This window comes from Macrotis lagotis, chromosome 5, assembly GCF_037893015.1.
Source record: "Macrotis lagotis isolate mMagLag1 chromosome 5, bilby.v1.9.chrom.fasta, whole genome shotgun sequence".
NCBI classification, from domain to species: Eukaryota; Metazoa; Chordata; class Mammalia; order Peramelemorphia; family Peramelidae; genus Macrotis; species Macrotis lagotis.
Genome location: NC_133662.1, coordinates 25,668,131 through 25,695,696, shown reverse-complemented (window position 1 = coordinate 25,695,696; position 27,566 = coordinate 25,668,131). Strand labels below are relative to the sequence as shown.

General features: G+C 35.5%; 1 protein-coding gene across 8 annotated transcripts in view; it reads left to right on the top strand.

Moving 5' to 3' along the window:
• Positions 1 to 27,566, top strand: part of LOC141523700 (maestro heat-like repeat-containing protein family member 1) — a 99,641-nt gene that overhangs the window by 12,999 nt on the left and 59,076 nt on the right. For 6 of the 8 annotated variants that reach the window (XM_074237098.1, XM_074237099.1, XM_074237100.1 and 3 more), the window contains 11 exons: positions 1,614 to 1,709; positions 2,723 to 2,792; positions 3,196 to 3,315; positions 4,315 to 4,391; positions 10,690 to 10,812; positions 13,853 to 13,951; positions 14,279 to 14,426; positions 18,605 to 18,672; positions 20,904 to 21,045; positions 22,962 to 23,011; positions 24,031 to 24,138. In XM_074237098.1, coding sequence (XP_074093199.1) covers positions 1,650 to 1,709; positions 2,723 to 2,792; positions 3,196 to 3,315; positions 4,315 to 4,391; positions 10,690 to 10,812; positions 13,853 to 13,951; positions 14,279 to 14,426; positions 18,605 to 18,672; positions 20,904 to 21,045; positions 22,962 to 23,011; positions 24,031 to 24,138 — 1,065 coding nt within the window. In that variant the 5' untranslated portion in view covers positions 1,614 to 1,649. Of the gene's footprint in view, positions 1 to 1,613; positions 1,710 to 2,722; positions 2,793 to 3,195; positions 3,316 to 4,314; positions 4,392 to 10,689; positions 10,813 to 13,806; positions 13,952 to 14,278; positions 14,427 to 18,604; positions 18,673 to 20,903; positions 21,046 to 22,961; positions 23,012 to 24,030; positions 24,139 to 27,566 lie in introns of those variants that run through there. The other 2 variants (XM_074237101.1, XM_074237102.1) reach the window with 2 other exon arrangements.

Sequence of the window (27,566 nt, the reverse complement as noted above, 5' to 3'; positions counted from 1 at the left end):
GCTAGAGGGAAACCTAAACACAAAAGGAGAAAAAAACAAAATAAAGTAAGGCATATAAAGATAGAAGTTTCAGGGTCCTCCTCTTTGTTTCCACACTATAACACAAGACTGATTATTTAAGGAGGTCTAGGACCTCTGGGGTAAGGGCTTGCTAAGTTTAGGGCTACTCATCCTCCTTTAATTTTTATCTTTCACCCAACTCTTACCCATGACTCCAAGAGGCTGTAACGTGTGCAATGACCACATTCCAGGTAGAACTATCTCAGCAGATGGGCTAAACCATGTTGAGGGGAACCAACATGACCCAAACTTGCCAGTGAGTTAGTGGGATGTCTACCCCAAGCATGTAAAGACTTCCTCCATCATAATTGGTGGTTGAAAATAATTTGTTTCAATGATCATGAAGGTGATTGAAGCAGGTGCTATAAAGTGCTTAGAACTTGGTCAGACATCAAAGATGCCTAGGCCATTAATAATCACCCTGACTTTTGTCTTACCACTGGACTTTGATGACTCAGAAAATGAGAATGAGATTGATGACTTGGTGCAACTCTACCTTACTTAAATTCAGTTTATGCAGGAGTTAAGACATTACTCCATTGATACTCTTCAAAAACAAAGAACAATAACAACAACAATATAAGATAGTGTTATCAGAAGGTTAGAATTCGAGAAAAATACTGTAAGAAATTTGAAAAGGCAGAGATTGTTATCATGAGATAAAAGTGAGATGAGGGATGGTTCAAAGAAGGTTTCACCTAAAATTAATGATACATTAATTGGACCCTGAAAGAAGAAAGATCACAAAAATGAGTGAAATTCTATTATAGGCTTGGAAGTTGATGTAAGCAAAAAAATACAGAGAAATGAAGGATGGCATGATGAGAAAAGATGACAAAGAATACTCTAGTTGAGAGTAAATAAAGACTATGAGTTAATATTGGAGCCTAGTGAAACAAATAAACTCATTGAGAGCATTGATTGTCAAGGTTCACAATTCAAGTTTCATTAGTGGACCTTAGGGAGTAGCATAAGTTTTCTTTGTTTGTTTTTAGTAGATTATAATTGAAAAAAATTAGAACTTGAGAGCTGACTTGAAAAGACCATAGACTGGGGAGCCAGAAGGCCAGTTGAGAGATTACTAAAATAGAAAAGGAAAAAGAAGGTGAGTACAGTGGAAGTGGAAGGGAGGGGAATGAAGGAAAAAATATTGCCAAAGGGGAAACCACCACACTTGCCAAGAGATTGGAGAGGGGAAGTGAGAGAGGAGAAAAAAATCAAAAACTGACTTTGAGTTTCCAAGTCTAGGTAACTTGAAAGATGATGATGCCATTGCCAGAAATAGGTATATTAGGGGGAAGGGTAGGTTGGGGGAGAAAAATCTGTGTCCTTTCCCATGATAAAAATATCAAGCTGCTTGAGGAGTTGGCATTTATCTCTTTATTTCCCATATATGGTGTCTCCCCCAAAAATGGAACAGTAGAATTAGAGCAAAGTATAACAACATGGAAAAGAATAGAATGTTCAAACACTGGAGTTTATGATCCATTTCTGTCAACTTGCTTCCAACTCCAACATAATTTATATATTTTTCTCTTTCTGACCCTGGATAGAGTGACCTGGACTTGTGAAAAACAGTATTTCCTTTCATGGAGATAAAAACAGACCTTCCAGACCCAACCCACATGTTCCAAGAGCTGTATTCACAGGTAAGGAGAGTTCAGGTTCTTGGTAAAGTCTACCTGGGGCCCCTTTCTCCTTGATATATATGATAGAATTTACAATGAAATTCCTTAGTTCCTTAGGCAAGAAGTTGCTAGAAAATTATATATTTCAGTACACTAGCTCTAGGCAAAATTATGTGTAAACCATTCTCTTTAAATATTCTAGTCTTATTTTCAGTGGAAGCAACTCTTCAACATCTTTGTTCTGATGTTTAACAATTTCCCCTTAAAAGTCCCTCTTCCTATTCAGCTACTATTTAAAGCCCATTTTCTTATTACATTTCACAAGTTCCTTAAAAATACAATTTAAAATTTTTATGTTTCATATATTATTATCATAACCATATAGACAGTCATATATGTGACACAGTCAGTCTATAAAGCTGACCTTAAAAATGAGGAAGTCCTGGGTTCAACTTTGGTTTCTAACACTTGTCAAAAAAAAAATTGTGTGACTCTAATTGAGTATTTGAACCTTCTATATGCATTAAATAGAGGGTAAATTAACCCTCTAAAGGGTTAAACATCTGTTCTGCACAAATCTCTAAGACTATTAGGTACAAAGAAGTCGATGCCCCAACGCCAGAAGTTCCCTACAAAAAAGAAATAACATGTCAGTGTCAAAATACACAAACACAAATGTGTATGTGCAATATGCATGTATGTATGTATATATATATATATATATGTAGCTACTATGTAATATTTAATGCCTATATTCATGGCACACATCTACAGGTATGATGAATGTATATAGGTATATATTGAAAGAGAGAGAGATACAGAGATGCAGAGGCATAGTGAGAGAGACTCATAAACACAGAGTGAGATAGAGACACTGAAGGAGAGGGATAGAGAGAGAGATAGAGATGGAGAATATGAGAGATGAGAAAAGGAAGTAAGGAGAAAGAAGAATTTTTCTCTATTGCTCCATTGTGTCCATCAATACTTTTCCATGCTCTTCCTTTTGTAGTCAATGGAGTGCTTTGTTTCCACAGCTAAACCAACCTTTTGCTGAAATTACAAATGAACAGGTGCAGATGGTCCTTGTCAGACTTTTAGATATGGGTAAGAAAGAATTAATCAATAAGCATTTATTAAATGTCTGTTGTATGATATGCATGGGACAGACAGGTGACAGAGTGGATAGAACTTCTGCCCTGGAGTCAAATCTAGTCTTAGATACTTAATAGCTGTTTGACCCTAGGCAAGTCACTTAACCCTAACTCAGTTTCCTCATCTGTAAAATGAGCTGGAAAAGGAAAGGGCAAACTACTACAGCATCTTTGCCAAGAAACCCCCAAAAATGAGTCTTGAAGAGTCAAACACGACTGAAATGACTGAACACAATGTTCCATGCATTGAAAACATCCCTCCTTCCTCCCTCACTGATCTATCCCCCTTCCATCCTGGCTAATCTCTGCCTGAGAAGATGCCATGTAGAACTTCATTGTCTTTTTTTTTTCTATAGGTCCTGAGGACCTGGAGAAGTTACTTGCCTTCTTATTTCTGAAAATTGAGGAAAATGAGGGAAATGAAGCTGTCTTCTGTTGGCTTATTGGGGTCCTGGAAGACTTGGTGAAGACTGACCGTAAGTGATTACAATGAGAAAGTTGTGGACCTTTTTAATTTGACTGGACTGAATTTGGTTTTGTTTTGATTGTTTTTAGATTTTTCAAGGCAATGGGTTTAAGTGGCTTGCCCAAGGCCACACGACTAGGTAATTATTAAGTATCTGAGGTCAGATTTGAACCCAGGTACTCCTGACTCCAAGGCCGGTGCTCTATTCACTGCGCCACCTAGCTTCCCCTGACTGGACTGAATTTGACAGCATATTATGTAACCAAGATACTTTGAGAGTTTACTTACCGCCTTCAAAATGCCCTTAAAAAAAAAAAAGTTGTTCCTGAGCCATTTTGGTTGTGCCCAACTCTTTGTGACTCCACTTGGAGTTTTCTTGGCAAAGATACTAGAGTGGTTTGCCATTTTCTTCTTCATCTCATTTTATTGATGGGGAAACTGAGACAAGATTAAAAGACTTTTCTAGTTTCTGAAGTTAGTTCTGAACTCAGGAAGATGAGTCTTCTTCATTTCAGGTCTGGCACCCTATCCACTGCACCACCTAGCTAATAGTTGTTCTATTATTGTCTAGGACTATTCTGCTAAAACGGCTTTGTAAGCCAGTAGGTTGTCACTTCTCTGCTTCCTTTATCCATTCTCTCTCCTTCCTTCTGAATTATGACTTTTTGATAGCAGGGACCATGTCAAATTTAGGTGTCACCTACCAGCATCTATTCATAAGGTAGTTTGTGAAAGCTTAGTAAATATATACCAAACTGAATTGAAGAAGTGTGTCACTCAAAGAGAAAGAAAGATAGAAAAGAAATCTTAATATATTTAACAATTTTATAGTATACCAGCAGGCCCTACCCAGCAGTGGGTTGCCCTACCTCCACTATCCCATTAAGGAAGGGATATTTTATGAATGCTTTCATTGATGCTTATTACAACTACAGGTAACCACACTTGGGTTGTCTTCTCAGTGCTTTTCTATTCCATTGATGTGTTTATCTTTGTTGTTTTTTTCCAGTTCCTTCAATGATTCCCAGTGTGATGATAGACTTGCAGCATGCTTTGTGGCCATGGCTTCCTAACCACAACTACAAGGTAAGTGAATTAAACAAAAAAATGAAGACCATTCCTCTGCAGGACTTGGACTTAGGAAGACAAATTAAAAATTAATGTTGTTGGTTTCTGATATTAAGCACAGGTGGGCATCATCTCATCACTCTTCCCCCATCTTTCTGTAATGTATTCTTTTTTTTAGAATTTTTTTTTGCAAGGCAAGGGGGTTAAGTGGCTTGCCCAAGGCCACACAGCTAGGTAATTATTAAGTGTCTGAGACCAGATTTGAACTCAGGTACTCCTGACTCCAGGGCCAGTGCTCTATCTACTGCGCCACCTAGCTGCCCCTGTGTAATGTATTCTGAGTTTACCTAAACTCACTTAATCCTTCTCCCAGGTGGACATTATAAGAATTGGAGAAAAATAAGTATTGTGTTACTTAAGTGACCAATGAATCAAGAGAGTTTAAATAGAATGGTCAAAGAACTGGAATTTCAAAAGTAATAGACTAAAGTGTTCCCATGATTTAGGCAAGTATTTGCCTAAAAATGTCTTTTGGGCAAAGAGCCATTAGTTTATTAGGTGGTTTCTACATAGATTATTCCCAAATGTAATTATAATTGAGTGTAGCAAAGTGGAACATTTCTAGCTTAGCAGCCTTTGAATTTTAAAATACTTTTAACCAAGTGGTATAAAGGATATCATCAGAGAAATATATGACTGAAAAAAGATGAACTTATCACACAAAAAGGTGCAGATAATTGATGTCCAATCTGATGTGGCAACCATTGGTGGTCACAAAATATCAAAAGAACCAGAGGTAAACTACCAAAATGTTAGATGGACCCTATCTGGTAGATTTACAAGCAAACAAGAGACCCATACTATGGTGAGCATAAGGTTGTAATCTATATCTTTATGATGTATTTGATCTCACTTCATTGATGAAAATCACACATTAGAATACCAAAGTCAAAAAAAAAACTAGTACCCCTCCATGCTTTTTTTAAGTGGAAGAAATACATGAAAATGTGATTGGTTGAAAATGAAGAAATTATTTGGACAAAATACAGCACCCATTCCTACTAAAAACACTAGAGAGTATAGGAATAAATAGGCTGTTCCTTAGAATAATTATCAGTATCTATCTGAAACCATCAACATGCATTATATTCAATAGGGAGAGGCTAGATGCATTTCCAATAAGATCAGTGGTGAAACAAGGGTGCCCATTATCACCACTACTATTCAATATTATATTAGAAATGCTAGCTTCAGCAATTAGAGAAGAAAAAGAAATTGAAGGAATCAGAACTGGGAAGGAAGAGACAAAACTCTCACTCTTTGAAGATGACATGATGGTCTACCTAGAGAATCCCAAGAAATCATCCAAAAAACTACTATAAACAATTAGCAATTTTAGCAAAGATGCAGGATATAAAATAAACCCTCATAAATCCTCAAATTTTCTATATGTGTCTAGCAAGATATAGCAGGAAGAGCTAGACAGAGAAACCCCATTCAAAGTAACCTCAGACAATATAAAATACCTGGGAGTCTATTTGCCAAGACAGACTCAAAAACTTTTTGAAAACAATTATAAAACATTTCTCACACAAATTAAATCAGATTTAAATAATTGGGCAAATATCAACTACCCATGGAAAGGTAGAGCTAATATAATAAAAAATGACAATTCTACAAAAACTAAACTACCTGTTTAGTGCCCTACCAATCAAAATTCCAAAAAATTACTTTAATGAGTTAGAAAAAGTTGTAAGTAAATTCATATGGAGGAAATAAAAAGTCAAGAATTTCCAAGGATTTAATGAAAAAAGTGCAAAAGAAGGTGGCTTAGCCCTACCTGATCTAAAATTATATTATAAAGCATCAGTCATCAAAACTGTTTGGTATTGGCTAAGAAATAGAGTGGTGAACCAGTGGAATAGACTAGGTGCAATAACAGGAAACAATTACAGTAATCTGCTGTTTGATAAACCCAAAGAGTTCAACTATTGGGATAAAAACTCTCTCTTTGATAAAAAAAAACTGTTGGGAAAATTGGAAGTTAGTATGGAAGAAACTTAGATTAGACCAACACCTTATACCCTGTCCCAAGATAAGATCCAAATGGATACAGGATTTAGACATGAAAAAACAATACTATAAGCAAATTATAAGATTCAAGGACTACTTTACCTGTCAGATCTATGGAAAGGGGAGCAGTTTATGACTAAGGAAGAGATGGAGAACATCACCAAAAACCAACTAGATGATTTCGATTACATTAAATTAAAAAGCTTTTGCACAGATAAAACCACTGCAACCAAGATCAAAAGAAATGTAGTAAATTGGGAATCAATCTCTACAACTAATGACTCTGACAAAAGACTCATTTCTAAAATGTACAGAGAACTGAGTCATATTTTTTAAAAAAGCCATTCCCCAGTTGACAAATGGTCAAAGGATATGCAAAGGCAATTTACAGATTGAGATCAAAGCAATCCGTAGTCATATGAAAAATTGCTCTAAATCATTAATTATTAGAGAAATGCAAATTAAAGCTTCTCTGAGGTACCACCTCACACCTCTCAGACTGGCCAATATGACCAGAAAGGATAATGATCACTGTTGGAAGAGTTGTGGGAAATCTGTTACACTGTTGGTGGATCTGTGAACTCATCCAACCTTTCTGGAGAGAAATTTGGAACTATGCCAAAAGGGCAACAAAAATGTGCAGACCCTTTGATCCAGCAATACCACTACTGGATCTATACCCTGAAGAGATGATGAAAAAGTATAAAAACATCACTTGTACAAAAATATTCCTAGCAGCCCTGTTTGTGGTGGCAAAGAATTGGAAATCAAGTATTTACTTCAACTGGGGAATGGCTTAGCAAATTGTGGTATATGTATGTATGTCATGTAACACTATTGTTCTATTAGAAACCAGGATGGATAGGAATTCAGGGAAGCCTGGAGGGATTTGCATGAACTGATGCTGAGTGAGATGAGCAAAACTAGAAAAACACTGTATACCCTAACAGCAACATGGGGGTGATGATCAACCCTGATGGACTTGCTCATTCCATTAGTACAACAATCAGGGACAATTTTGGGCTGTCTGCAATGAAGAATACCATCTGTATCCAGACAAAGAATCATGGAGTTTGAACAAAGTTCAAGAACTATTCCCTTTAATTTAGAAAAAAACAGATATATTATTGTTTGATCTTATTATCTCTTATACTTTTTGGTTCTTCCTTAAGGATATGATTTCTTTCTCATCACACTCAATTTGGATAAATGTACAACATGGAAACAAAGTAAAGACTGACAAATTTCTTTCTGTGGGGTGGGAGGGAAGTAAGATTGGGGGGGGGGAATTGTAAAACTCAAAATAAATAAAATCTTTAATTTAAAAAATGAAGAAATTAGTCATTTTGAGGCATTGTCTCAACTTCAAAGATCTCAAGGGCATAGGAGTTATCAATAAGGCTCATTCCCTTCACATTAGAAAGAACCTGAGGCATTCCTGGGTCTCCATTTTTAAATGTAACATTTATTTTACTTCTTTGTCAACTGACAAGCATCAATTTTCTATTTTGATTATTGTAACACATATGCATTGTCCAACAAAATAGATTCTTACATTGATTTTATCCAAAATCTAAGTCTCATTCTGTAGTCATCTCTCTGGATAATAGGATGGTAGCATGCTTCATTGCCAGACCTCTGGAATTATGATCAAATTGACCTGAATTCTTAAGTCTTTACTTCAATTAAAGTTTAGAGATTTTGCCCAGGTCTTTTATTTTAACTCTTATATTTTAACTTTATATTTCTAGTATGTTTCTAGTAAATTACATATTGTTGGATTCTGATTTATAATTCATTCTGCTTTTTTTTCTTATTTTACATATGAGTTCATCCCATTCACATTCATAGGTAGGATTAATAATTGTATATTTCCCTCCATCTGATTCTCTTATGCTTCTCCTTTTCTTTGTTTTCCACCTTTATAAAGAAGAGAGTGGTCTGTATGCTAAGCAAGCTAAGCATGCTCTCAATTCCCCTGCCCTTTTCTCTTTACTTTTCTCACTCAATGTCCAAAGATTCTTTTTTTTCTTTTCTTTTAAATCGTTTTTTGCTATCCACTCTCCTTAGAGTTTGTTTTCCTTAAGACTAATCCCTTACTTAAATTATCCTTCCTCTTATTACACCATCTCCCTTCTCCCCTTCTTCCACCCAAATCTATGGTTCTCCAATTTGATCAGTTCAGATGAGAAAGAGGTTCAAGTATCACTCACTCACTCCCTAAACCTTTTTTCTTGTCTGTAGTTTTCTTTTTTGACTCACTTATGTCAAATAATTTCCCATCCTCCTCCTTTCTTTTACCCTGTTATTGAATTTCCCCTCTATTTTCTTCCTCCTTTTAAGGTAATCAAAATAAAAGAAATCATTCCTAGGTTCTATAATAACTATGCTCCCTCTATAACCAATGATTATAAGTTTTGAAGGGAAACATTATCATTGACTAATATTAGAATATAAACAGTTGATCCTTTTTAGTCTCTTAAAACTGCTCACTCATGTTTATCTTTGAAAATTTCTCTTCATTCATAAGTTAATATTACAAGATTTCTATTAAAGTGTGGTATTTCAGGGCACCTAGGTGGCACAGTGGATAAAGCACTGGCCCTGGAGTCAGGAGTACCTGGGTTCAAATCCAGGCTCAGACAATAATTACCTAGCTGTGTGGCCTTGGGCAAGTCACTTAACCCCATTTGCCTTGCAAAATCCTAAAAATAAATAAAGTATGGTATTTTCATCATGAACACTTAGAAGTTGTTTATTTTATTAAAGATCTCTTTTTTCTATGAAGAATTGTACTTAGTTTTTCTGGATAAATTATTCTTATTCTACTCTTTTGCATTTTGTTTCCCTATAGCTACCAGAACTGGAAAAAATGATTCACTGGGAGTTTTTTTTATTGGAGTTCTCAATCAGGATTTGATATGGTGAATTTTTATAGGTTTTTGTGAAGTTGTTAAGGAGAATGCATCATATCAAAAATACTTCATTCTGACCCATCAGTATGAGAAATGGGACATGCAACTAATGAGAAAGCAATCCCCTTAAAATCTTAATTGTCTATGGATAATAATCAGAGAGGCAATGAATTGGTCATTGAAAGTTTAATGATGAGGATCTTGTAAACATCTTATTAAAGTTAATGAACTCAGCTCATTTATGTGAATTTTTTTCTCAACTTTTAAACATAACTTCTCTTAAGTTTAACATAGAATTCCACCCACTGTGGTGATGGCATTACCCTTAAGCTACTGCAAAGATACCAGTGAAGAGAACAAGATTTGCCCATTGGTGGTCCCTCACTCTCATCAGGTTAATAAGACCATATTATTTTATCAGTCGTGCCTAAGAAACCTTTTATCCCATTTCTGCATCATGGTTTGTTATGTATCAAATTATGTTCATACCCCAAGTGTAAGTGAGTCTCCATTGCCCTTTGAATGAAACTTGATTCTAATTTTTCAAAGACTATTACTCATAGCCAGATATCATGAATAAAATATTATTTTTAAAAAGATGGTTCTTATTTATAAGAGAAGTACAGTGTTCTTAAAAGAAAGGGGGTTTTTTGTTTTGTTTTTGCAGGGCAATGAGGTGAAATGACTTGCCCAAGGTCATATAGTATTTAATAAATGTCAGAGGTGGCATTTGAACTCAGGTCCTCCTAACTCTAGGGCTGGTGCTCTATCCACTGTGCAACCTAGTTAACTTTAAAAAAAGTTTTGTAACTTCCCAAAGGCTGTTCAGCTCACTTTTTTCTTTTTAATTATGGGTCCATTCTGGTTCCATTTTTCACTCTCTATATGTTTGTAAATATACATGTATACACTCATACATATACATAGATACATATATATGAATGTTTTGGTTTGTGTGTGTATTTATATATTATATATAATTTATATGTTGGTGTGCATTTGTGATATATATTCTGGGTCCATTTGCTGTATCTGTTTATGAATGTTTATAAATATATGTGTGTATACATATGCATATATATACACTAAGTATATACATATATCCATATAGTTATATATTTACATGCATGCCTACATGTGCAAGTATACATGTTTTTGTTTTATTGCCTGTATATGCAAATGTTTGATTTCCTTTATGGTTTCTAAGTATAGAATAAAAATAAAATAAGATTACATATCCATGCATATGCAGACATACATTTAATTAAAGTAAAGAGCTTTACCCACTTTATAATGGCATTTCCTCTTCTTCATCTTTCTTTTGCTAGGTTAAAGGAGTTGTGGCCAAGCTCATCCTTACTCTTGGGAAAGGAGGTCACCTGTGTACAGACAGTGCAATAGTCTTAATCCGTTTCCTCATAGATGAATGTATGAAGCCACTGGATGTCTCAGTAAGCTCCTTTGTCTGGGAACATTCACTTTCCCAGGACTTACTCATTCCTAGTAAATTTGAGGTGCAGAGAAGGGAAGGGTATGATTGCTTGTCATATGGCCCTAGTCTTCTCAGTAAAGTAGGAAATGGTGGTCTCTGAGGATCATGGGGGGAAGACTTAGAGTGAGATGCATGAGGACAAGGGAAAAGGTCTGAAACTGTTGTGGAGAATGTGGTAAAAGTATCAAGCTGAAGTGAGCAAAGGATTTTAGTGAATCTGGGCCTGGATGGTAGAAATTTTCAGGGAACTCTGTAATAGGATTTAGTGATTTCCTCCAATATTAGCTATTCAGAGAAAAAGCAAAGGAGACTGATGTTAGGAATTACTGCGATTGAAGATTAGGAGTTGAGAAATAGAGGAAGGATCAGGTATATGCTGAAATTAGCTCAAACCATTTTGCAGAAACTATTGCTAAATTTTCAATGTGAGCATTCACACTTAAAAATTGGTTAATATTATATATAGGGGGCGGCTAGGTGGCATGGGGGCGGCTAGGTGGCACAGTGGATAAAGCACCAGCCTTGGAGTCAGGAGTACCTGGGTTTAAATCCGGTCTCAGACACTTAATAATTACCTAGCTGTGTGGCCTTGGGCAAGCCACTTAACCCCATTTGCCTTGCAAAAAAAAAACTAAAAAAATGGTTAATATTATATATCAAGGTTAAAAGTGCGTCATGCTACATTTTCTTGTTCTGATAGAACATAGCTATGAAGAAGGTTGGATGAACATTTTAACAGAAAAGTCAATGATCTCAGTTTGGAGATTCTTTTCCATAGCCCCTGCCACCTACTATTAAGTCATTTTATGATCATTTTCAAGACCTCCTGATCAAAAGAGTTTAGTTCATTCATTTTTTCAGTCACCATATCCAACTCTGTATGACCCCATTTGGGATTTTCTTGGCAAAGATATTGAAGTAATTTATAATCTTCTTTTCCAAAACAAGAGTAGCATGAAAGACAAATTGAAATTGATCAATGTTTTGTTTTTGTGTAGATAAATGAACTATCCTACTTTACATAATTAACACTCATTTAAATACTATACTTTGGTATTTTTTTTCTATTTAACTGGTGATTTCAACTATGTATTGACCTCCCAGTATGGAAAATTCCTTTTCCTTATTCAGATAGCAACCTATCTATAACTTAGTCATAGACAACTGTCTGTGGTACCAGGTTATATGATTTGGCCATGATCACAGATATGTGGAGACTCACATAAACTTTGGTGTATGAATATGCTGTAATATATAACAAATAAGCCATGAGGCATTGAACCCATCTTCCTGACTCCAATGCAATTCTATGTATCATGTCATGTTGTTTCATCAAACTATCTTTTATAGTTTTCCAGTTGTTTCTTCTATATTTGATTTCCCCCCTTTACCTCCCCATTTCCCCAACAAGAGTCATAAATTACTTGGAATCAAATATATTTTGAGCTTCTTTCCCTTTCCTTCTGCCCCTCCTGCTCAGGACAAATAGGTGACACAGTGGATAAAGTATTGGGCCTAGAGTCAGGAAGAATTGAATTTAAATTCAGTCTCAGATATTTACTAACTGTAGCATTCTGAACAGGTTACTTAATTTCTATATCAATTATTTAATTTGCAACATTTTCCTATCTGTAAAAAAATCCCTTGCAAGACTGATATCAAAATATTTTAAGCACACTTCCTAGTACATAGTACTCAACAATTTAATTAATTATTTCTCTCTTTGCTGACTACATTTGAGCCACAGTCCCTGGGTCAATCAAATTCTGGAAACAGCTCTGTCAAAAAAAAAAATCTAACCTAACCCATATGAAACATGAGGGCACCTAATCAAATATATTTTGAGCTTCTTTCCTTTTCCTTAGGCCCCTCCTACTCAGGACAAGTAGGTAGCACAGTGGATGGAGTATGGGGCCTGGAGTCAGGAAGGCTCATTTTCATGAGTTCAAATCTATCACTTTATTCTACTTGCCTTGGTTTTTCATCTGTAAAATGAGTTGGAGAAAGAAATAGAAAATCACTCTAGAATCTTTGCCAAGAAAAGCCCCAGCCAGGTTCACAGAAAGTCAGATATGACTGAAATGACTCAACAACAACAACATGTAGTGATGGTAGCAGTGTTGATAGTAATGATAGTGGTAGTTGGGTCCTATTATTCCTTTATAAGGGTTTGAAATAAATCCCCAAGGAAAATACCTAAGAGGGTATTTTTTCCAGAGTTAGAGTAGAGGATCATAGATTAACAGGATCATAGGATCATAATATTATAGCATCACCATTTTAGAAATGGGAGTAGAGCAAAAAGGTGGAGGTGTAACCATTCATTCTTCAAAAGGAAGAGCTGGGTATCTAAAGAGATAGATATTAGAGTACCAAAAGAACGCAAACAGAAGTCATAGCAGCAAGAAACCATTAGAGGGAAGCAGAGAACCAGATCTAGGACTTCATGCTATACAAAGAGACGATGTATCATGAAGCAAGGAGATAGTGGAAATAATGGTAGTGACTTGCTTCTCTTCTAAAATCCCCTCTCTTCCCTGCCCACGACAAGTCAAAAGGACAAAGAGGATGTGATGTAAAGACTAGTGAACAAAAAATAAGGAAGAGCTTATCCAAATGTCACCTTTGTTCCTAATCAAGTGATATACCTCCCTTATGGACATTGCTACAATTTGGCACTTATAAAGTAGAATTTAGATCATTTTAATCAAGTTAAAATTTAGATAAATATGAGAGAACTTCTCACACATTCAAGTGAAATTTATTGAATGAAAGAAGATTATTGATTTCAATATTTTCTTAACTTCCAACCTTATGAAAAGTAAAGAAAATTCACAAATGAATTAGAAAGGTAATTCTCCAGTACGGGTACTCTGTAATTGTCTTCTATTTTTTTCCTTTGCTTTCATTCTGATTATGCCTTTCTGATCTTTTTAATATTGTTGGAAAAAAGTGGGATGACTAATGAACTATCTGATGATTTTACCTTCCTCTGAAAGACTTCAGATAAGATGCGGGTTAATGATGAAAGGAAAAAACTGAAAACATTATGTCTGGAAATCTTAACTGACTGTGTCCATAACCCCTGCATGACCAAGGTAAGGGAATCCTTTCATCACTTCTCAGGGTGTCTGACAGTTTTCTGACTCTCCAGTGAACCTAATATAAGATCTTTCTGCAGACAAAGATGCATGAAAGTTAGTTTCTTTTCTAATAAGTTATTGGAATTCCTCACGAGGAAGGGATTAAGATTCACATAATATTGCCAACTGAGAAGATAAGGGTAGCGGGTGGGAATCAAATTTTTATTACCATCACTTCTAAAACATAAGTTTGACATTGTGTTTAAAACTCCAAAGGGAAAGAGATGATGGGTTTTCATAAAGAGAAAAGTCAGTGCTAATGAAGGTCACCTTTTCTCCCAGCTCATGTGGCCAATGCTCCTGGAATACATAACCCCAGATCAATATGCCAGCATCTCCCTCATCCTTAGCTTTGTACTGTACCTGGCTGAGAAACTTCAGCATGAAGAGCAGGATGCTCTGAACATCAACTATTCTGAATGTGTACTTGGTAGGTGCACTGTTGTCATATTCACTATACCATAGGAGGTTGGAATTATAGTGTCTGCTTCATGTTTTCCACACAACTATATGTTACTGTTATACACACACTAGGGAAGGTGATAATGGTCAAAGGGGGGGAGGGAGAGAGAGAGAGAGAGAGAGAGAGAGAGAGACTGAGAGAGAGAGACAGACACAGAGACAGAGACAGATAGATAGACAGAGACAGACAGACAGACAGACAGACAGAGAAAGTCAGAGAGAAAGAGGAAGGGAGGGAGGAGGGAAGAGTGGAAGGGAGGGAAGAAGGGAGGGGGAAAGGGAAAGAAGAGAAGAAAAGGAAGAAGTCCCTACAATGGAGACTATCCTAAAATTCTGGAACTGTGAAGAAAGATCCTTGCTGCTTCTCAGCTACTAGGAAAATGTATATTAAAGTTATGGAGAATCTAATTTATTTTCTCAGCCAAAGCTGCTGCCAAGGCTAAAGGATTCCTCACACTAAACTGAGATCATGTGGGGCCCATTACCAAACCTCATTTCAGCTGTGGTTTCTCATACTGTGCTATAGAGAATGTTTATGAAGGAAAACAATATGTTAAAGGATCACCTGCTGTCTGAATTATATAATGAATGTATTTGATGTTTCCTGCATTGTTATTTGGGACTTATGGATTTCTTATATTTGTTTTAAAGAACGAAGTTCTGGAATAACTAAATAAACTGATTCCATTCTTAGAAAAAAAGTATCAGAATACATACATGCATGTCTCCTAACCTAAGTCTCAGTTATCTCCTTTTTTAAATGATGGGTTTGACCATAAGGCCTTTAAGAGATTCCTTCTAGCTTTAGACACATGATTCTAAGTAACTGAATCCCAAAATGCTTCAGATCTTACAATTTCATTAAGCTTTTTCTAAGATCCTTGTATCTCTTGACCTGTGCCCTGATAATCATGAAAGAGGGAGTAAGTTTGACCTCAGAGATAGGCAGATTCAAGGAACCTTTCTTTAAGACAATCCCACTCAGTATTTTAATATCTTAACATTGAAGATTGTGCTTTTTTTTCAGGGGAAGCAAGGTGGTGTAGTAGATAGAGCACTTGCCCTGAAGTTCAAATCCAACCTCAGACCCTTAATAATTACCTATCTATGTGACCTTGGGCAAATCACTTAAATCCATTGCCTTCCCCCCACCAAAAAAAAAGATTGTGCTTTTCTACATGATCTAATGATCATAGTAGTACCCTTTCAAAAAGTATTCTCTTGGGTAACCTAGGCCTAAAAAAGTGAATTTAATTGATTTCATGGAATTACATTTAGAGTGGAATCAATAGCTGACACAAAATATTAATTTTTGATGTTCTGTGAACCTTATATCAACAGGATATACTTGTAGTCTATTCCCCAATAGTCAATAATTACAGTAAATTGTACTGAGTTGCTTAAAATAACTTTCTTATGAATCCAAGCAATGAGTAGGAATTGTGACATTTTCTGTTTGCAGTGAACTTTACATATTGTTACTTCTATGACACAATGGGTCAGTAATCTCATTGATGGGTATTCTTCATCTATCAGAGGCAATGACTCTACTATGTACAAGGCGCTACTTGTCTGGTTGATTAAAAAAGTATTATTTCTAAAATCAATTTAACTGAAATAAAACATATGAATGGGAAAGGGATATTCAAGGAGAACCATTCTCCTTTTTATATATTGTTTATTTCTACCCTTTTAATGAGATTTTTCTATTTTATCTATGACAAGCCATGAAATTCAGTATTTTCACAATAACCAACTCATGAGTCTATCAATTTTGTCCAAGACGTGTGCTGAATCACAGTGATAAAGTCTATTGCGCTAAATAACCATTGAAGCTTTTCTCCTTGAACTGAATGAAAATTTTATTTCTAATTATAACAGGAGCTGTTAATGGCAAGCAGTAAAAGCTTCTAACATTGTTTAACCGTTACAAATATAAGCTAGTTAAAATTCCTGGGCTACTATACCTACTCATGTTTCTCACAAATTTCAACAGAAGTAGTATATCTCTTAGCATAATGAGATTGATCATTTTCTTAATGGTCATGAAATATACATTAGATTTTACTCAGAACATTTGACAAAGTGCACATATAATACCAAACCTTCATAAATCATGATTACAAATTATTCTTACCAATTAAAATTTATTCTCACTGATGCATCTATCTTCCTATGCTTCCAAGCCTGATCCAGAGACTAATGAAAAAAATCTAGATTCTCTCATCTGATTAATTAATTCAAAATGAATGTTGTTATTCAGCTGCAAGACCGGAATAATATGGATAACACTTGACAGCAAAGCTTAAAGATTTTATTTCTTATCTGTAAAACTGCAACTTCCTGATTAATGGTAGTTTGTGAAAATAATGTGTGAAAATATTGTTTTTCTTGGCACAACTGTGAAAAAATTATTTGAATGGGGAGGGGCACTATTGTGGATTATAAGGGGGGTTTTTGTCCTTGGTTAATCTTGTTAATATTGTCAAATATTTCTCACATTTATTTTTTGAAAGCAAGAAAATTTACAATAATAAAAATAGCTACAATTTTATAGCATTTTGAGGTTTATAAGAATTCAAAGCAATATATATATATTCACTTTATATGTAAAGCTATGTGTGTGTTGATGAAATTTCCACATTATATTTCCATATTGTTATATTTGCTCCCAAAACAACCCTGTGATGTAGGTAGTAATATTGTTTCCATTTTAGAGGTAAGAAAAATTGAAACTCTGAGGGGTTAAGTCATCTAGTCCAACCTCAACCATCCCCTCATTTTGTTTAAGAGAAATATAAAGAAGGAAAAAAGCTTTGCCCAAAGTCTGGGAGACAGATTCATGCCCACTTTATCTGACAACTATCAATTTCTCCCCTTTAATTATATGATTCCAATTTGAAGAACAAAGATTGCATGGTATAGCAGATAGATACATTTTCTAGCTCCATAGTAAAAAAAATCTTTTAACCTTCCAGGTCCATATTTAGATAGATGATGGAGATAGAGATAGAGATGATATGATAGAGATAGAGGTAGAGAGAGGGAGAGAGAGAGAGAGAGAGAGAGAGAGAGAGAGAGAGAGAGAGAGAGAGAGATGAGAGAGATAGAGATAGAGATAGAGGTAGAGATAGAGATAGAGGTAAATGTAGATGTAGATGATGTAGGTGTAGGTGTAGGTGTAGGTGTAGGTGTAGATATAGAGAAAGAGACAGAGATAGAGATAGAGATAGATAGAGACAGAGATAGAGATAGACTATGTATACATATATGTGTGTATGTATATGTATATATAGATACACATATATGTATTTTATGACTATAAGTTGCAATAAGAGCAGAGCCAAGATGGCCAAGTGAGAATCAGGATATTTTTGCCTAACTCTCCCAATTGACCTTCTCTGCAACTAACTAAAAATAAGGTGCTGAATTCTGATCAAGAAAGTCAAGAAAGGTCATGCTGAGTAAAATAGAGCCCAACAAATTAAAGCCTCAGTTAAACACTAAATTAGAAATCCTGAAAATCAAAGGAGAGAGATTAGAAAAAATTGAAATTAAAAAAACATTACTTTTTGCACTAAAAATTCTAGCTAGTAGAATAAGACAAAAAGATGAAGGAATAACCATAAGCAATGAGGAAACAAAGCTATTCATCTTTCCAGATCATATGATGTTTTGCTAAGAAAACCCTAGGGATTTTGGAAATTTTGGAAACAAAATTCAATTTACCAAAAAAGTTTGTTGTATGGCAGATAATGATTTTCATTATTCAAGGGGATTTCCTTACTGCTAAATTCCCAAACACTAGGCTTAGTTCCAAAATACATTTTGGTTAGAGGGATATCTGACATAATAGATAAATAATCCTAGAGCCAGGAGCACCTGGGTTCAAGTTCTGCCCTCTGATAGATACTAATGATATAATCATGAAAAAAGTCACTCAACCAAACAGTGCCCTCAGATAAGACATTACAGATTAATTATTCTTCTAAATTAAAGAGAATTTCAATATCAGGAGTTCCTCACACCAAAGAATTCACTGGTACAGATATGTCACAAGCAAGACCTTATTTTTTAAAATTATTCTCAATTTTTTTCCATTGCAAAACTGGAGAATCATGTGAAGGTTCTTTCTTCCATTCTCAGGAACAATTATCATGCCTACAGGAAACAGAAGAACTCCAACCCCTCAATTTCTTTTCTTGCAACTTATGGTAAGTAAGCTTAGTACTCAGGTGAGGAAGGGAAGGAAGGGGATGGGAGGGGAGGAAGAAAAAATAATGCAGCTATGGAAGCCAGGCAGGCATGGAAAATGCAGCTAGGAAATGGAATATCATGTGTAAGGAGAATAACAAGGAAATCATTAAATCACTAGAGTATGTAGAGGAGAGTTAAGATGGAAAAGATAGAAAGGGACAAGTTGCAAAGAGTTTTCAAACTCAATATAGGTTTATGAGATATTTGAGATATTCATGGAGAATTAGCACTTCTGATTGAGAGCTCATTGAGTAATTTTCAGTGTTGCTCATCATATTTGGTGTCTGCCTGTCTCCCAATTCTAACCTATGCCTCTAATAAACTGTAACTCACTCAGTGGTCACATTTGATATTGGCAGGTGGTCTGAGTCACACTGAGGCTAACAGACCTCAAATCTGTCAGTGAGTTGGGGAATGTCTGCCCCAAGCATGTGAAGCCTTCTCCCAGTAGAAAGGGTAGATGAGTATAATTTGTTCCAATGGCCATGAATGTGGTTAAAGCAGGTATTTTAAAGTGCTTAGGACTTGGTTAGACATCAAAGATACTAAGGTTATCCACTGCATTCCAAGCCATCACCAGTCATCTTTTTATCCTGACACTGGATTTTGATGACTCTGGAAGAGAGAGTGAGGCTGATGGCTTTGTACACTCTCCCTCACTTAAATCTAATTCATGAACAAGTCAATGACCCATGATGTCACTACACCTCTCCAAAAATGAAAGACAAACAAGAGAGGATTAAACATTTGATCCTGAAGATAATAGAGATGAACTAAAGATTATTTTTTTTAGGTTTTTGCAAGGCAAATAGGATTAAGTGGCTTGCCCAAGGCCACATGGCTAGGTAATTATTAAGTGTTTGAGACGGGATTTGAACCCAGGTACTCCTGACTCCAGGGCCAGTACTTCATCCACTGCGCCACCTAGCCACCCTGAACTAAAGTTTATTGATGATAGCATCAAACCCACACTTTAAAAAGACAAGCCTGAGTAGATGATGGACAAGAATGATGAAATACTTGAGGGACGGCTAGATGGCGGCGCAGTGGATAGAGCACTGGCCCTGGAGTCGGGAGTACCTGAGTCCAAATCTGGCCTCAGACAATTAATAATCCCCTAGCCGTGTAGCCTTGGGCAAGCCACTTAACCCCATTGCCTAGCAAAAAACTAAAAAAAAATACTTGAGACAGAAAGACCAATCAGAAGATAATTATAGTAGCCCAGGAATGAGGATTGTCAAGCTTATTATCTCTCGAATCATTGGCTGGATCTCTTTTCTGTTACAAAGGGTCACACTCCTTAACACTGCCTCCTCCTGTGATTCTTTCTCTTTGATTCAGTTTCTCCTGTTGGGCAGGTAGCTCAGGTGTAAGATGCCCTGGCCAATGGTCTTTCCCCACTCCCCCCTCAATTGCCATCTGAAAGAAGCAAAGGAACAAAGTCTAAAAAAACTACTTCCTGCTACAAATATCTTCACTCTCTCTAGGGATTAAGCTAAGTAAGTTTTGCTTTTTAAAAGTCGTCATAGGGGCAGCTAGGTGGTACAGTGGATAGAGCACTGGCCCTGGAGTCAGGACCTGAGTTCAAATTTGACCTCAGACACTTAATAATTACCTAGCTGTGTGACCTTGGGCAAGTCACTTAACCCCATTGTCTTACAAAAAAAGTCATCATGGTCAGTCTTCAGACAACTACTGCCATACTGACCTTCTAATTCAATCTGGGAAACTTCTTTTGATTTGTAAATAAATGAGAGGGCAATAGACTCATATTAGCATTTCAATTAACACATTAATTTCTCATTATTTATGATTTTATTATCATATCACCAGGAAAAGGAGATTCCCTTCCTCTCCTTACTGTATCTGCAGACTGTAAGTTGCAAAGCAACTAGAGATCTGTGTTGTAGGGATAATTTTCTTGCTGGGTACTTCTTAAAATGGTGAATTCCAATATCTTGGCAAAATAAAAATGTTTTATTGAATATCAATAACAATCAGTCAAAAATGTTTGTTAAGCACTTACTATGTGGATTCACTATACTAAGTACTACAGATTCAAAAACAATAAATGAAACTATCCCTACTCACAAAGAACTTACATTATCACAGAGGAAGGACATTCTAATGGGGAAGAAGAATGGAAATTCTCTCAAGGAGGTCATGTTTCTTCTTCCTCCTTCCCCAGGTACTTTCTTACTCTAATAATGTGAACAAGAAAATTCGGGAAAATGCCCTTAGGATCCTTTCAATTCTCCACCACCAAATCAGTAAGCAGCTGGGAAAGGGATGGATTCTGAAGATTGAGACCCTGCTCAACTACCTGGAAGGTAAGGTTCAGAAAAGGATCCTGCTCTATGTGGGTCAAAAGCCATGATGTCATTCGAGTCAAAAACTGAGCCTTTTCACCACTCCACCCTCTATTACCTAGGGATATAGCTAGACTTGGAGTCAGAGTTAAATCCTATCTCTGATACCAGTTGACCGCAGGCAAGTCACTCCTTTGTGCTCAGTTTCCTCATCTGTAAAATGAGAGATTGGACTAGATGGGCCCCTAAGATTCCTTTCTGTGTTTAATCTATGATCCTTCAACCTAGTCAGAACTTCTTAATAAAGAAAAGAGCATGAGACATTTTTACCAACCAAATTCATATAAATGGGGTGGGAGGAGAATTGGAGAGAGAAAGAGGTAGGGAGGGAGGAAGAGGAGAATAGGAGGAAGAGAGGAAAGAAGGAAGGTAAGTAGGAAAAGAGGGAAGGAGAGAGGAAGGAGGAAAAAAAAAGAATTATTCCATCCATCTCTTAAGTAAATTCCATCTACCAATGCAAATTGACACATTTTCTGCATTTATGGTTTTACAGATTAAGCAATCTGCCCAGGGCTATACAGCAAGTGATTGTCAGTCAGGACTTGAAATCAGAACTTTCTGAATCCAAGAGGTTGGCTCTCTATTCATTATACCTTAGTACCTCTCAATAATTCCAATTTATATAGTACTTTAAGAGTTATAAAGTTCTTTATATATTGTAATAATTATTTCACTAATAATAATGATGATAGATCATATTTATAAATCATTTACATCAAATATATATGCATGTATATATACAGACAGAGATAGATAAACAAAGAATCATGCAATCTTTGCATCAATACTATGAAGAATAGATGTAATTATTATCTTGGGACATTGTTTCAATTTTGGATCCAAGATCTGTTTTGAGAGCCAGGATGGCATAATGGCTAAGACACTAGATTTAGAATCATGAATACTTAATTGGATTCAGAGCTTGCCTTGGACACTTTCTAATCTCATGATGCTGGACAAGTTACTTAAACTTTCTATCCCTCATTTGTAAAAATGAATGTAATAGATTCAATAGCCTCTAAAGTATTTTTCTAACTCTGAGCCCATTATCTCATTCTATTGATAAGGAATTGAGACTCAGAAAGTCTGGCTGAAGTCTTAGATTGCATCATTTGAAAGATGGCCACAAGGGTCCCTTACTCCCTAGTGAAATGATTTGCTCAGGGTCAGCCAATATGGCAGTGATTTAGTTGATAGAGCATTGGACTTGGAATCAGGAAGATTCATCTTTGTGAGTTCAAATCGGGCCTCAGATACTTACTACCTTGTGAAACCTTGGGCGAGTCACTTAGCCCTGTTAACATCAGGACCTCATATGTAAAATGAACTAAAGAAGGCAATGGCAAACCAAGCGGGCTTCAAATTCAGATTTCCTCACAAGTCCAGCTGAGAATGAAACTAATGAGATTCAGTTATTTATTAACCTTTCAGTCTTAAAAGGTCTTAATTTGAATTTTGAGGAAGGTTGTGAAATATTCCTTTCAGGACTTTATAAGAGACAATTGTGTTCCTTCTCCCTATAAGTGATCATAAAACTGGCCAGTCAATCAACAGCATTTATCAAGTGTTCACTAGATTCTAGGAACTGGAGTTTAAAAAGAAAGGCAAAAACACTCCCTGCCTTCAAAGATATACATTTTGATAGGGAAGATATATAAAAACTAAGCACAAACAAGACATGTATATCAAGAAGATCTTTTAAAAGGTAATTTCAAAGGGGAAGGGGATAGGTGCTTAGTGGGACTGAGAGAGTCCTCCTAAAGAAAAGTGGGTCTTGAGCTGAGAATCTTAAAAGGAAACCAGGAGAATCCAGAAGCAAATATGAGGGGTCAATTATGATGTAAACAGATGACTTTCATGTTCCTTTCTTTAATAAGGTGATGAGCAATGCTACAGTCAGAAATTCTGGGAGGAAAAGGTATTGATGGTAAGTTGATATTAGACTTGTTACCACTAGTGGTTATTATAGCAAGTCAAATATTTTATATTTTGGCCTAGTATTAAGTGTCCTTTGCTGGAACAAAGGAGTCTGATGGGCCAGTAAATGCTGGAAGCTTTAGATTTGTTTACCTGGTGTATTTCAGAGGAAAAAAAAATAATGTGGCTTAACTGAAAACATGTAAGGTGACCCAGATTCAGAGAAGCAAGGTCAATAAGAGGGTACTAGGGTTAGCTCACCAAGCCCTCCCACTGAAGCTGGGACTTATACCTCCAAAGAAGGATCGGGAAGGGTTACAGCATGCTACCAGGAGTCTCAGGTCCAATGACCTCTATGCTATAGCAGGAAGAGGTAATCCAAGATGGTTTTGAGAGGCTACTCCCTGGGCAGAGGTTTTACTTAGTAAGTGCAAATGCTTCCCTCCACCCCACCTCACCCCACCACAAAGTCACAGGCTGGAAAATGACAACCTGAAAAAAATGAAAGTTTCTCAGACAAAAGCTTTCAAGAATAGAAGATGCAGATATGGAAACATATAGAACTGGGTTAGTCAGAGGGAGAGAATATGGCAAGGATATAGACAGTATCAGACAGAAAAAGACTGAAAAAAAAGGTTTAGACATATTTGTTGTTCTTGTATTTCTGTTTAGGGAAAGTGGGTGAATTCGCTGTCTTTTCAAGGTCTTTTTAAATTCTATGATTCCATGACAGTCTACCTTTTCCATCATAATTGACTTCTGAGTTTGATGGAAGGAAAAAAATGACTTTGAGTGACCAATGTTAATTTTAGCACATAGAAGAAAGCCCATGAATCAAAGATATTTTGTGGAGATAGCCTTGGCTTCCTAATACAGAACTGTTTTAAAAAGCCTCCATTGTCAGGAGACTGGTTGAACAAGGTCTTGTATCCATACCATGCCCTTTTTCCAGTCCTAGGAAAGGGTATATATTTCTAATGGAATCAGGAGCTTGCACTGAATTTACAATGACTTTTTCTTTCTTTGTAGTTTCTTGATTATACACTCCAAAGTATAACAAAGCAGAAATGGATCTTCCACTTCTTAGAGGATATTATCTCTCAACTGCGCCTTGGGCAGGGATCCCCCAATGAAAAGGTTAGTTCTGCTAGACTCAGAGTCAGCCTTACTCATAGCAAGTTACTGAAGTCTTAGATTGCATCATTTGAAAGATGGCTGCAAGGATCCCTTACTCCCTAAATATCTTTCCAATGATGCTTGAAATTTTTACCATTAGAGAGTAATTATTTAAATAATTAGGCAATGGGATAATGTGGAAAGAGTACTTGGGCTCAAATCACTGCCCTGATACTTAACAAACTATGTTACCCTGGGTAAGACATTTATCCTCTCTGAGACTCAGTTACTTTATCTGTAAAATTAGGCTGTTAAGTAATCTCTTCCCCAAATCACCACCTATGTTCTGTGTACCCATTTTGCATATGCCAATTTAATGTATGTTGTATCTCCTTATAAAATATGGACTCCTTGAGAGCAGGGACTGTTTCAATTTTCTCTTTGTATCCTTACAGCCTAGCAAGTAGATGATTAATAAAAACATGTTGATTAATTTGTCAGACATAACACTATATAAATGTAAATAGCTATTGACAACACGCTTTTTTTCCTTTGGATTTTGGAGTGAGGAAAACATGGAAAAGTATGAAAGAAAACAAGGAGCATAAGGGATAGGGAATAGGGAGAATTGGAGTACTGAAGACAAATTTTAGTAAATTACATCCCTAGTTGCTAGCATATCATATACATACATATATATATATATATATATATATATATATATATATATATATCTTTGAGGAGGCAGCTGGGTGACTCAGTGGTAGGAGAGCTAATGGAGGGAAGGAGTAAGAAGGATTGATGAATATTTCATCATATATTTCAAATGCCTCAATAGTGATATTTTTTAAAAATTATTTGTGGTAACTTCAAGCATAATGTTGTTTCACTACAAATTTGTTGCCTTTCATAATCAGTTTGTTACTGTAAATTTATCTGACCTCCATTTTAAGAGTGATCTGAAACATAATAGATTTTGTATCATTTTTCATTTTCATTACATATTTATCTATATCCTTTAAATGTTGCAGCAAATTATTGTTTTTTAATCAATTATCTATTTTATTGATAAAAAATTCATCAGCTCACATTTAGGGTCATAATTATGAAAACAGTGTTTTCTTTCATTAAATTTTGTATAGTATTAAATATATAATATTAGATATTATGTATGTATATTTACTTTAATGTATATACATTTGCATACCATATATGATGAAAAAACATGAAATCAGTTAAAAAGAAAACTTGTTATCTGTAATGTGGGGAGGGCATAATGTGTGTCATAAATGGCCCTCAAAGAGTCGGTAGATCATTTAGGTCACTGTGAAAGGAACACTAGTTTGAGGGGTCATTATAGTTGGATCTTTACTCTTCTGCTCTTTGGAATTCTTTTCACCAAGTGACTGATTCTATTCAGTCTCTGTGTTTAGAATAAGGGATGAGGAAGGAGATGTTGAGATTCAAGGTTTTCAATCCACAAAAAGGTTGAAGTAATGTCCTCCAGGTCATAATGAACACTGAGCCCTAAATTTCTTCTCACTAGGTCATCTGAGTAGGATTCTCATCTGATATTCTAACAAACTCCATTCATTAAACAAATTGTTTTAAAAGATTTAGTAAAAGTTCTTAATTGGAATACAAATGGAAACTTGGGATAATAAAAGCTTTATAGGATCATTGTTGCAGGACTGGAAGGGATTTCAGGGGCTATCTGGTCCAATCCCTTGATTTGACTGATTAGAAAACTAAGGCATAAACAATAAAGACATTCTCAGTATGCATTTCTCATATAAATAACCATCCATTCCCCTTTTTTCCATCATAAACTGAGAAAGAAATTTCCCTTTCCCTAGTTCCCCATTTAAAATTGTGGGAAACAGTGCAAGTCTCATTCATTCATTTTAATCATTTTATGACTCCATTTAAAGTTTTCTTGGCAAAGCTACTGGAATGATTTACCATTTCCTACTCCAACTCATTTTACAGAGATAAACGGAGTTAAGTGATTTGCCCAGGGTCACACAACCAGTAAGTGTCTCAATAGTTTTTAAAATCTCGTTTGTGTGCTAAATTTTTAAAAAAAGTACCAAATCTTTTCCCTTCCACTCCATATATCTTTTATCTGTAATTTTCTAATATAATTTTCTCTATTTAATAGTTTTTAACTACAATTTTTGTTTTGGATATTATCACATATTAAAAGAACATTTATTTTATGCTTCTTTGATATCTTCCCTAGAAATCAAAGGCAGATAGCCAACTATCTAGGACTCAGCTCCCAGCTCACTAGCTCCAGATCATGTTTGGAATATATGCTGGAGACCAAGTGAATCATTGCTAAAGGGAATTCTAGGGACATGTTAGTTAGTCCTAACTTCCATCTACATCCAAATGATGGTAATCAGTATAGTAAGGATCCTGAAAATAATGCAATATAAAGATCTTCTGAAGAAAATAATAATTTTTAGCCTGGGGAAAGAGGATTGTGAAACACAGGATAGGGATCTTCAAGTATTTGAAAGACTTTCACAAGGAGGGGAGAATAGATTTGTTCACTCAGAACCAGAAGGTAGAACTAAAACCAATGGATAGAATTTGAAAAATACAAATTTAGGCTAAAAAACACAAATTACCCAAAACCACTAAAATTGTTAAACTCACAAATAATCATAGAAATATAAATTAAAACAAATCTAAACTGCTTCCTTATTCTCATTAAGTTGTCAGAGAAAGAGTATAGTATTTTATCATTATTTTTAACTTGGTTATGAAAGGTATGGAAAAAACAAAAATTATTTCATTGCTGGTGGAAATATGAAGTTGTATGACCTTTTTATAAATCAATATGACATTAAAAAGCAAAAGGAAAAGTATTGTTCACAACTTTTTACTTCGTTTTCCCTCTACTAGTACCATACACAAAGGAATATAATTGAAAGAAAGGGGGAAAAACATTTCTCTGTAACAAAAACATTTATAATAACTTTTTTCATTATAGTCAAAAAAAATGGAAACCATCCATGTGTCCAAGAATGAGAAAGCACTCCAGGAAAATATAAGCTTCTTGATGGCAAGGATTGTTTTGTTTTTCTTTATATATGCTCAGTGCTCAACAGCACACTTGAAAATGCTTCTTGAATTTCAAATTTAATAACTTTTGTTTCAGGAAGAAGTTGTAACATTAAAATACACTCCATTTTCCTCCTCCTATTCCTGTCTGTGATCACTTCATTATCCATTTTTGGCTTCTGTCTAACATAAATACGAATGAACAAGAAAATTTCTGGGTTTTTTTCTTTTATTAACTATTATAATATGTATTTTTCATCCACTTGGCCTTTTCTTTTTGTATAGTTAGACCAAACTTCATAGAGTACTTAAGATAGCCAGTTATGTAGTGCTATTATGTTCCAGGCTTGATAAAAGTTTAGAATGTAGAAATAATT